Source organism: Carlito syrichta, unplaced genomic scaffold (assembly GCF_000164805.1).
Source record: "Carlito syrichta isolate Samal-C Ts95f unplaced genomic scaffold, Tarsius_syrichta-2.0.1 Scaffold308670, whole genome shotgun sequence".
NCBI classification, from domain to species: Eukaryota; Metazoa; Chordata; class Mammalia; order Primates; family Tarsiidae; genus Carlito; species Carlito syrichta.
In genome coordinates this window covers 349656-361929 of record NW_007252766.1, presented here as the reverse complement: position 1 = coordinate 361929, position 12274 = coordinate 349656, and the positions used below count along the sequence as shown (strand labels likewise).

Below are 12274 nucleotides of genomic sequence, written 5' to 3'. Positions count from 1 at the left end.
AAACTTTCTTTTTGCTATATAGCTGTATAGGATAACTATATTAATCATATTTTTAAAAGTTGCAGCATTCATTTTTCAATCATATAGATAATTCAGTCTATTATGTACATATATTTCCAATATAAGAAATCAGAAATTTGGACATATTTGCAAACAGTGCTATAGGGAATTGGTATTTCTAAGAGAGAGTACATTTACCTTACTACCTTCTAAACCCTAAAATCAAATCTTAGTTCACCAGATGACTATTTTAAGGTATGAACACCACACAACATAAATACCCATAAAAGAAAGGATGACAAAACTGAAATAAAATAATATTTACTAAAAAAAATTGATTGCTAAATGGAAAAAATGTATTGAGTTGGTAGAGATATACACTGATCACAGGGTAGATTGGAGGTCGCCAAAGTAACTACTAGAAATGAAAATTTTGAAAACTAAATGCAATCAGAAGACTATATTTGAGTTAATATGACATGTCACCTGGATTTTGTTACTTTATAGACCTTTTTAATGTTAAAAATACAAAGATGACTCTACTGGCCTACCATCATGAAGAAATATTCTGGAGTTATTTTTCTAAGCATTTATTATTAGTATGACAAATAAGGTCAACAGATTGCTTTCAGACTGAATTTTGCAATATACTTGTTATGCATTGTTTAGCATCTGGTTCTTCCCTTTGCAGGTTCAGAAAATTAACTTGGTTATTTTGTTTAGTATGATTAACACTGGGAAACTGTTTTTATGTCACACTGTGTTTACTGTTTAGAACAGTGACCCTCTAGTATAAAAGTACCTGAAAGCCTAATACTTAAGGCTTTAAAAAATAAGATAAAGTCTTGGTGGCTTTGGTACCATCCACATAAACAAGAATAGTTATCTCACAACTGGAGATATGCATTGTTCTTTTATTTACACTTCTAATATTTTTGTCATTTCAATAAAATCTCACAAGTTTATATATTATTTTTCACTGATTATGATACTAATCAAAACATATACTGCACCACTGTTGTATGTCACACTCTGCTAGGCGCTGTGAAAAATACAGAATGGCTTAGGACTCCTGACGATTTTAACTTTCTTGAAATTTACTTACAACTTTGCTAGGAAGATATGACATGTTAATGTTAAAAGTATCTTTATGGTAGTGCTGTGGTAGTTACTGGAAGGCCTTTGGCAAGGGGGTCAGAGAGAGAGGTTTTTAATCATATCTTTGAAAAGGAAAGAGGGAGGATATTTCTGACAGGGAAAACTTATACAATAGCACAGTAGAACAAAACACATCTGCAGTAGGAAGACCGGCATGTTAGACAGTCACTTTGCTAGGATGAGAATTCACAAAGGGAAATAGTGTATTATCTAAACTTCTAGAGAACAGAAATTGAACCTTATTTCTTGGTATTCTTACTTTGTAGCACAGTATTTGATACATTGGTGCTCAAAAATGTTAAATGAATAAAGTCATATACAGTTACACATTTTTAAAGGCATACTTTCACAAGGTCTTTTTATACTAGATTGTCAGAAAATATTTTGTAAAATTAGAGTTGAAAAGGAATGAAGCAATTATTTAAAGGCAGAGAGAAAGAATGAAAGATAAATTGATGCCAGATTGTAGAGCCCTTTATTGACAGTCTAAATTTGGACTTAATTCTGTATCTGAACCTTTTGGAGGAGAAGAGTGGCATACCGAAATTGTTCAAGATCAAATGACCTAACTATAGTGTGAGGACAGATTCAAAAAAGGAAAATTTAGAGAGGGAGACCATTACCGTGGTCTAATTTTAATGTTTCAAATAGCTACTTATTTTAGATAGATTGTTGGGATACGTGTGGAAATGAGACTGAGATTACAAGTTTTGTGAAGTCCCGCCCCTTAATCCATCTCCCCACTCCATTCTGTCAGTGAGCCAGGGACAGCCCATGAAGCTCTGTGAATGTTCACTGTTTAGTGGTACTTACAACTGCCGGTGAGTGTGAGGATTTGGAAGTCACAGGATTTGCTCATACAAATGTTTTTTCGAATCTTTCTTCAGTTTATCCACAGTCTTTCTACCACTGCAGTAGGGTTCCTTTCCGTGATAATGCACCGGCTCCCAGGTAGGAGATTTGCCCTTTCCTCTTCCTCCTCTTCTTACTAGTGCATATTTAGAATTCTGTACCTCTTTCCTGAAGATTACTAGGAGCTTCTGAAGCTTTCTACTCTGTGTGGAGCAGATACCGACAGCAGCTCCACAGAGCCAGAAGTGAAAGTAGATGGGGGACTGCTTCCTCATCGTCAGGGAAACAGCCTTCACGTTTGTATATCTTATGCAATGTATAGGGGCCAGATTCAGGGTTAGAGCTTCTCTTGGATCTGCAGTAGGAAGAATATTCACTATTCAGACTTTTCTACATTGAAAATGACTGCCACATGTTCTAATGTAAATGTTTGATTTTTCTATTTGCATTCTGGGGGACTGTCTTAAAAACCTGTTAATTTTTTTTGTAGCTTTCTATTTAGCTACTATTGTTGCATGATTTTATTTATTGAAATTGACTGATCTAGAGCTATCAGAAATCATACTGATTGTATTATATAATTTAAATAAATCAGTTCTTGCAGTGTGCAAGAAAAAGAAATGTATCATATACTGGAGGGAGAGGGGAGTAAAAAGCCACATCCTGTACTCAAGAGTACTGGTGGTACTTATTTATTACACAAGACAGAGTAAAAGGCCATATGAAAGCTATAAATAGATGCTGTGTAAGTTCAGACTAAGAAGAATCATCAGTTCTTGCTGTAGGAAACTGGGATGCTGTGTTTATGAAGCTGGTGACAGGGAAACGATCTTGAGGAATGAGTTGGTTGAGTGAATTTCATCTGAAGGAGGTATAATATCGTAGGTAAAAAAATTGATTTAGAAGGGAAGAAAATTAGGAATTCTGTTTTGACGTGTTGAAAATCATCTGCAAGAAGTAATTGGTGAAATTAAGAGACGACTAGATGAGATTACCAAGGGAGAGTACAGAGATAAAGGAGTAAAGATCCAAGGTCAGACCTTAGGAACACATTCATGAGGTGATAAGGAGGGAAAGGAGCCCATAAAGGGAATTAACATTTGGAAAACATCTACTATCTTTATATATAATTATGACAGCAGGCATAAACAGGAATTAACGATCTCTTTTTATCCCCATTTTATCATTGAAAAATCTGAAGTTCATAGAGATAAGTGACTTGCTCAAGATTGTCAGCTAATAAGTAATAAAGCTGGCATAAAACAGAATTGTCAGGGAGCAGGAAAGTTAAAATAGAACAATGTCTCAGAAGCAAAGAATAGAAAGAGGTTTAAGAAAGTGTTGACAATATCAATTGAGTACTATATCAAGTTTGAAGAGGGTGTAGATCGCCAACAGCATGTATAGAGTATGGCACATATGAACATATAAATATTTCTGAAATGTAAAATACTTTAAAATGTGTGTATTTCTACTCAGGCAAATGCCCAATCAGGCTGTTCAATGTAGTAAATAAGTAAGATGAGTAAAATACCTGCCCTCTAGGAATTTATTTTAATCTGAGAGGAAAATAAGATAACTATGCATAATACTAGTAAAAGCAGAGTAAGATAAATTCCTGAGAGTTTCCTTCATTATCTTTTCAAAGCATCCTCTTTATCTCTAATACTATGGTTTCCATATTTTAGTATGCCTAAGAATACCTGCTAACCACTCCACAGAGACGAGGACTAGAGTAGAATCCAGGAATCTGCATTTTAGGAATAATGCCAAGTATTTCTGTCACAAAGTAGATCTAACACCAGACTTGGAGAAAAAATGCTGAAACAAAACACTTATCACAGTATCAGTGATGTATTTGTTTATTTACTAGTCAGTCAGTTCCTTTATGTCAGGGTTCTAGTACTTTTAATCCCACAGCAGTACCTAGAATTTTGTCAAATGAATAATATTAGTCAAAGAAAGAAGGTATTATATCTTAATGGATTGATAACTAAAAGCTGTATAAATAATAGCTAGCATTTTTGAATATTCTGTTCTAAAATCTTTACATAAGCTAACTCATTTATTACTTAGAGCCTTAGGAGTGATAAGAACTATTACCATCCCACAGTACATCACAGAGAGGTTTAAAGTCAAGGCTACTTATTTGGGAAGTGGCAGATTTGAAGCCAAGCAGTCTAGAGTCAGGCAGAGCCGCAGCCCACAATCTTAAATATTACACTATGCGGCCTCTTAAGGGAAGTACTGTAACATTTGAGACAGACCTAGAACAATTGGTGGAATTAGGAATAGGTATTGGGAAGAGCATTCAGGGTGAAAGTGAAATTTTGTTTGGAAACGTGTTTAGAAAATCAGCCAGCCTAGGCAACATAGCAAGACTTCGCTAAAAAAATAAAAAAAATAAAAATAAAGGCCAGGTGTTGTAGTGTGCACCTGAGCCCAGGAGGTCATCAAGGCTGGTTTGCAGTGGTCAAGGCCATGATGCCATTACATTTCAGCCTAGGTGACAGGTGAGACCCTGACTCAAAAAAAAAAAAACCAGGAAAACTCCGAATTAGGTTGGACTGATTGTCACATATCATTTAGGAAAGTAGAAGTTCTCATGTGTCTCATGTGCTCCAAACTAAATTTTTGAAAGATTTGAAAGAAATGGTATAGTAATAATTTGCTAAAAGAATACAAAGCTCACTTTTTGAGAGGATTAGTGTCCCTATGTGTAGCTCATTTTTCTAGTGTAGACTTCTGCATCACTGTTAGACTTTCATGAACTAAAGGATTATATTTTATAGCACCTAATTAATTATATATTTGACCACCTCTCTACATAGGCAGTACTGCCTTGGGAACACTCAGTAAGTATGAAATAATAAGGAAAATGTTTAGTTCCTCATTATACAATAATGATTTTTACTTCTTATGGCTTTTTGACTTTAGATAATTTCAGACCAGATATCACTGCATAATTTAATTTATGTCACCTTTTTCCTGGAAAATACCACATTCATTTATATATATACCATTACAATAAAATAAATTTCAAATTGAATTAAATTCACAGGAATTGCTATCTTTGGGATCACATTCTGGTGTATCCAAAATACTGGGGTTCACATAATTATGATAATATTGAATGGTGGTCATTTTTTATTGTAACAACGAGGCCGTTGTTAGCATATCTAGGGTTAGCATGTAGATTTAGTCTTGTAAATAGACAAGCATTGTTCAACTATGAGAAATGAGAAAAACCATAGTTTAAGTCCTGAGTTAATTCTTAGGCAGATTAGTAATGTAAGAATTACAAGAAGGATTGTTGTGGTTTGAACATGGGGAACCAAAGGTTTGATAGTCTGAGAATGAGGAAGGAGAGAGGAAATTTGGTGTTAGATTCATGTTTCCCTCAAGCTGCTAGATGATAAGATTATTGTCTTTGGGAAATAGGCATGTGTGTAGAAGATGTGGTAAAAATGTTTTGTGCATTTGGTTTCCTTTTCCCAGTCTTGAAGAAGTACATGGGAAATACTTATCAGAAAAAAGCCGTCTTTGAGCAGCGGCAGAGTCTGCCATGTATTGCACCACTACTGACTACGGTGGAGGAGACGCCACATGTCATCTCTGCTCAAGTCCAGGGACATTTTCCTAAGTGGCTCAATGGCTATCTACTTCGAATTGGACCTGGGAAATTTGAGTTTGGGATGGACAAGTAAGCCTTGATTTTGGAGAACAATTTGCATTTCTTAGCATGGGCTGGTTTCTATGGGCTATGTATTAATATCTACTTCCTCTCTTGAGGCTAACATTGCCTATCTGTCCTTTTGATTACAAAGAAGGAAACTGTAGTCTTAGTCTACAGTTAGATAAGGAAACTGAAGGGAAAAAAGGAAATCAATTATTTTTAAGAAGTCCTTATTTTCTGGTCTGCAGAATATTTTAAATTTGAAGTCCTCTGCAAATTTGTGCCAAAAGAGGAACGATGTCAGGAGCTCTCTGTGTGATACCTAAGCTGTTTCCCCACAGGTTCCTAAAGGAAGGGCAGTGTCTCCTCATACCATTCTCTCCCCACCCAGTACTCCCCAGACACAGTGGGCTGTTTCAGTTCCTCAAACTGGAAATAGTTATATTTGTTCAGCTTCTTGGCATTACTTCTCTTACCTATCTTCCCTAATCTTCCCAAGTTCTGGTTTTGTCATTCAGATATCAACTCCAATGTCCTTTGAGCCTTTCCTGATCTCCCAACCTAAAAAATACCAGTTCAGTTGTCCCTCAGTATTCATGGGGGATTGTGTCCAGGACCTCTCTCAAATCACCAAAATCTGAGGATGCTTGGGTCCCTAATATAAAATGCAAAGTATTTGCATAAAACCTCTGCACATCCTCTCATATCCTTTAAATTTTGTCTAGATTACTTATAATGTCTAATATGATGCCTAAACAAAACTTTATTCACATGGATTCAGTGTAGTACTCAGTGTGCAGCAAGTTCAAGTTTTCCTTTTTTGGAACTTTGTGGAATTTTTTTCCCCAAATATTTTTGATCTATGATTGATTGAATCCACAGATGTAGAGCTCATGGATATGGATGGCCAACTGTCTTTTATTATATTACCTATTTTAATTCTATACATAGCTCTATCAGTGTCTAGTATTTTTTATTTGTTTACTTGTGTGTTAGCTGTGTTCCCCCACTAGGATGTAAGTTCCATGAGGGCAGACATTTTTTCTAGTTCATCCTATATCTCTACTCTCTAGAACAATGACTTCCACCTCAAATGAAAAACCAATAACTTTTCAGTATTTAGTTTCTCTGAGTGTTTCCAGGGTGATGAAATGATGTAAGGAAATACATACCTGTATAATGAACATTTGTACATCTAACCCTGAATTGTATCCTACATTTTTAAAATTAAAAAATTTAAAAAGTATATATATATATATAAAGCCAGAAAGGAATCTGCCTTGTCTTTAAATATTAGAAATTTTTTCATTATACAATTTTTTTACCTATATAAAATTTTTTGAACTATAGAAAAGGTAAGTGAAGAAAACACGAACCTTTTGACACATCCTCTATTAGCACTTTGGTGTGTTTCCTGCTAGTCTTCTGCACTATTTCCATAGATTTGTTTTAAATAATCACATTTACTTTACATGTAGTATTTTTTTGCCCTTTTAGAAAACTTCACACTGTCATAAGCCTTTTTATCCATATTGCTGCAAAGTCTGATCGATCATTATTTTTAATAACTGGATGATATTCTAAGAATCACTGTTTTTGTTTTTAAGAAAATTGTGGCAAAATGTACATGGCACCCTATATGTCATCTTAACCATTTTTTTTTTTTTTTTTTTTTTGAGTTGGCGTCTCACTCTTGTTGCCCAGGCTGGAGTGCGATGGCATACTCACGATCACCACAGCCTCAACCTGCTGGGCTCAGGTGATCTTTCTACCTCAGCCTTCCAAGTAGCTGGAACTACAGACAGACACCACCACGCCCGGCTAGTTTTTGTGATTTATTGTAGAGATGAGGTCTCACCAAGTTGCCCAGGCTGGTCTCGACCTCCTAGGCTCAGGCAGTCCTCTTGCCTTGGCCTACCAAAGTGCTGGGATTACAGGTTGAGCCACGCACCTGGCCATCTTAACCATTTTTAAGTGTGGAGTTCAGTGGTATTAAGTAGACTCACATTGTTGTGCTACCATCCATCCACAGAACTCATCTTACCTTGTAAAACCGAAATGCTGAGTTAACCCCAACTCCCCATTCTTCCCTCAGCTCCTGGCAACCACCATTCTATTTTCCTTTTGCTAAACCTACCCTAATCCCTCTCTGACCCACTGTAGGCCTGGTTGGAACCTGATCATGGTTCTATTGTGCCTCTCCAGCTGTTGTTGAAAAAGGCCACAAACTAGGGGCATGTTCAAGATATCTGTGATTTACATATATATTTATGTCTTAATGTTCCAGATATTTTAATTTGTTGAAGCTGTTACATTAGTCTTCATCAAATAATAGACTTATAAAGTGATACTGTTGGAGAAAATAAAGTGAAATGTTTTTGTTTTTAAAAAGTTTTTTTGAGGGGTAGGGTTTTTTCTCCAGCTGCTGCAAGAAGCCCTTAAGAACCTTTAGATGGCAAAGTTGGGTTAGGGTGTGGAGAAACTAAGGTGAGGAGGCTGGGGGAGAAAGAGGAGGGAGGATTGGAGGCGGAGAAAAAGAGGGTATGTGAGGTACCAGAGAAGTTCTGCTTTTTCCTATTTTACATCTTTATCTTTCACATAAGTTAAACATTTTGTAAAGAGCCCGAGGCAAGAAGATTTAAAAAAAAGAGGGAAAGGGAGAGGGAAAGGAGGAGAAAACTGTTAGTTTAGCTTCCAGATAATAACAGCCTCTTGCAAAAGCCATATGGTATTTCTCCTGCTGCAGAGAGACCAAGCAACAGAGCCATTCAGGGCCTAGACTGGCTTCACAGGCCTTTTTGAAGACATGCGTCTTTGTGGGAGAAGCAGGTGGTGTGCCTTGGGCTTCACAAATGTCTACTTTGTCCTCAAGTCAGTTTCTTCAGAGCCAACAGTGGGCATTTATAGCAAGAACAGGGTCTTGCCTAACCCTTCCGGCAAGAATTACAGATCTTTTCTTTTCCTTTCTTTTTTTTTGAGTTGGAGTCTCACTCTGTTGTCCAGGCTGGAATGCAGTGGAATTTATTGTAGGGACGAGGTCTCACCAAGTTGCCTGGGCTGGTCTTGAACTCGCGGACTCAGGCAATCCACTCGTTTCAACCTTCTAAAGTGCTGGGATTACAGGCTGAGCCACCACCTGGCCTTTAAGTACAGATATTTTCAGTCAAAGGAAGACAGATACTTAGTATGGAGGTTGACTCCCCAGATTAGACTAAAGGGAGGGGCAGGAACCTGGGGAAGGGCAGTATTGCTGTGAGTAAGAATAGCCCCACTTACTTGTGAAGCTCTGACTCCTCAGATGCCATTTAACAGATCCATGTCAGCATGGAGATGTCATAGTGATATGCCAAAAGCCTTTCTTCCGTTAAACCAGTGATTTAATTGAAGACATACTTACCAGTTTTTAAACATTAAGAAATGTTTTTTATAGAGATGTGATCCCACTATGTTGCCTGGGCTGGTCTTGAACTCCTGGCCTCAAGCAATCCTCCTGCTTCAATTTCCTAAATTGCTGAGATAACAGGTGTGAGCCACCACGCTTAGCCACTTAACGGTTACATGAATCTGAGAAGATCAGTAACGAGCCATGGCACCTTAATCTCTACCGCTCTCCTGGCAGGGCTTCAGCATCCATGATGAAGATGGTCTATCCTTCCAGTTTCTGGACCATCCCTACTCCAATGATTGTGCCCTTTAGCAAAGCCACATATCAAGTCCACATCTGGAATTTAACCCACAGAATTGCTCCACCCCTGAAATCTTGAACTCTGAAATTCTTACTCTGTGTTTGAAACCCCAGTTTTTACATTTTTATTAAATATATTTTTTCATTCTGTCAAGTTCTCTCCTTCCTTTTCTCTATCCCTTCATCTTATTTACTGTCTTTTCATTTCTTCACCCTGGCCCAGACTCCGATCAGTCACCTCAAACACACATTAACCACCATCCTCACTTCTCCTGCCCTAGTGATTACTGCCTTTCCTCTGGCCATTTTGAGTCCTAGATTAGCCCATTCTTGGTTTCCTTAGTTCATGGTCTAGGCCTACTGAGCACTTTTGCAGCAAATCACATATCCTTGCTGACAGATTTATCTGCAAAATGATGATTTCCAACTCTAGCTGAGTGCTCGGTGCTGCCAGGGCATCTTTAGCAGTCGCTGTCCTATCCAACTTCCCACAGGGTCTGCTCCAAACCTCAGTCCCTTTCCTGAAGCCTCCTTCACTCTCCTTGTCCCTTTCCCTCTCAACAGATAAACTGGCCTGCTTCATAATGAATGGTGGAGGGGCAATTGGATTGATTGCCTTCAACTTCTCTCTTCCTGCCACCATATTTCCCCACGTAGGTGCCTATTCCTGAACAGAGGAAGTGGCCCTCTTCCTCTCCTCTGAAGCCTTGCTGCATCATCATCTCTCCCCACTTCCTTTTCTGCTAAATAACTCTTTTAGATCATTTTACTTTTTGAGATGTTGTATAGCCCAGAGTTTAGAGTCAGCACTGAGTTTTTATTATTATTTTTTCTTAGAGTCTTACACTGCCAACCAGCCTGGAGTGCAGTGGCGTGATCACGGCTCACCACAGCCTGGATCTCCTGGGATCAGTGATCCTCCCACCTCAGTCTCCTGAGTAGCTGGGACTACAGGTGTGTGCCACCACACCTGGCTAATTTTTTGATTTTTTTTGTAGAGATGAGGTCTTACTATTTTGCTTAAACTGGTCTCAAATTTCTGGGCTCAAGAAATTTTCTTGCTTGACCTCTGCATCTATTGAGATTACAGGTGTGAACCACCACAATCAGCCAGCACTGAGTTTAAAACCCTTGTTCTATCACCAGCCCCATGGCCTTGGGCATATTGCTTTGAACCTTGGTTTCCACATCTATAAAATGGGAATGATAGTTTGTACTGGGATCAATGTGAGAGAAGAGTGTGCGTGTGTATGAAGAAATTTGGTAAAGTGCTTAGCATGATACCTGGCCTATAGTAAGTGCTTATTCATGGTAGTTATCTTATTTGCAAACTTACACATAGATACTCTCAAACATGTATCTTTCACCCCACCCCTATCTCTTGTCCTCTAGGCCTATATTTTTCTAACTGGCTGTGGGACATCTCTACCCTGATGTTCTACAAATAGCTCACATTTTCTTGTTCAGAATTGAGCTGTTGACTTTTTCCCCAACACTTGCTCTTCACGTGCTTTCCATCTCAGCTACAGCATCACCAGCCAGACAGCCATTCAGGCATGACTTTTTGTAGTCTTTTTTTTGTCACTGCTGACATCCTATAGTCACCTCTGGCTTGTTTCTGGAATATGTCCTTTTCTAACTGGTACTGCTTTGCTTTTGGCTCTCATCTTCTCTTATTTGCATTATTATTTGGCCTCTCCAAATCTGAATACTGTTCTTTCTGTCCCATATTCTATTGCATCTAGAATGACCCATGTAGGATGCAGGTCTAACAGTTTCACTCTCCTGTTTCAAAACACCATGCTTTCCTGCTGAGTGTCTTTAAGCCTTAGTCTTAGTGCTGATAGTCTTTGACAGACGTATTTCTCTATCATCATCACCTGGCACTGACAGCTCTCCCCACATACTACCTCATCTACTGTTCCTCCAAGAGATGCTATGTGCCTTCACATTCTTTCATTACCTCTGTCCTTGTTCCCTGTCCAACTGGCAGGCATCCTTGAAGATGTCAAATGTCTCCTCCTCTCTTGATCTTTCCTGGATTCCTCCAGCTGCCCATCTTTTTTTTTTTTTTCCTAAACATTTCTGGTCCCTTTCGGGTCCCCTTTCGAGTCCCCTCCCACTATGGGAGCTTTTGTGTCCTTTCAATAAATCCTGCTTTAAAAAAAAATAGCAACAAAAAAAGTCTGCATTGTAGCAGTACTTACCTTGTATCAGTTATATGTGTGCCTGTAAGCCCTGGCCTTGGCATGATACATGGCAGATAGTAGGGATTCAAGAAATGTTGATTTAAATAAATAAATACAAGAAATGACAGGATGTCGTGAGGCATAATCTAACAGGTTGAAGTTTATTAAAGGTAAATATGGATCAAAACAACCAGTTTTATAAACTCAAAGATGAAATGTGGTTTAACAGCAGAAAATGTTAAAAGTTACTTGGGGTTTTGGTTGACAGCTCACTGTGAGCTGTCAACACTGCGAGGTGGTGACAAGAAAAAGAAGAAAAAAAAAGTCCTGAATGAGGAAGCTGAGTGTATTTTTTGTAGAGTACTGTATTTAGTTGTAATCATTGGGGTTTTAAAGGGATCTAGACCAAAACAGCAAGCATTCTTGAAACCATTTTGTTTTTAAGCTTTTTTGGGAAAAAACTACCATGTAGACACATCCTTAGCTAAAATGATCAAGAAGAAAAAGGGAGAAAGCACAAATATACAAATTTAGAAATGAAACGGAGAAGAAACCATTGAAACAAAACAAAACAATACAAGATACTTTGCATAATGTGCTCTATGCGAACACATTTGAAAACCTTGATAAAATGCAATTAGATCAAAGAAATTGATTAGAAGGACAAAGATTAGTAAAGTTAAATTGTGTCTTTTTGCAGATGCATAGTAGTAA

General features: G+C 37.8%; 1 protein-coding gene across 2 annotated transcripts in view; it reads left to right on the top strand.

Moving 5' to 3' along the window:
- Nucleotides 1-1908: 1908 nt before the first annotated feature.
- BCO2 (beta-carotene oxygenase 2) overlaps nt 1909-12274 on the top strand; it is a 46395-nt gene continuing 36029 nt past the window's right edge. For both annotated transcript variants that reach the window (XM_008065570.2, XM_008065568.2), the window contains exons 1-2: nt 1909-2109; nt 5509-5713. In XM_008065570.2, the coding sequence (XP_008063761.1) occupies nt 2022-2109; nt 5509-5713 (293 nt within the window). In that variant the 5' untranslated portion in view covers nt 1909-2021. The remainder of the gene's footprint in view (nt 2110-5508; nt 5714-12274) is intronic.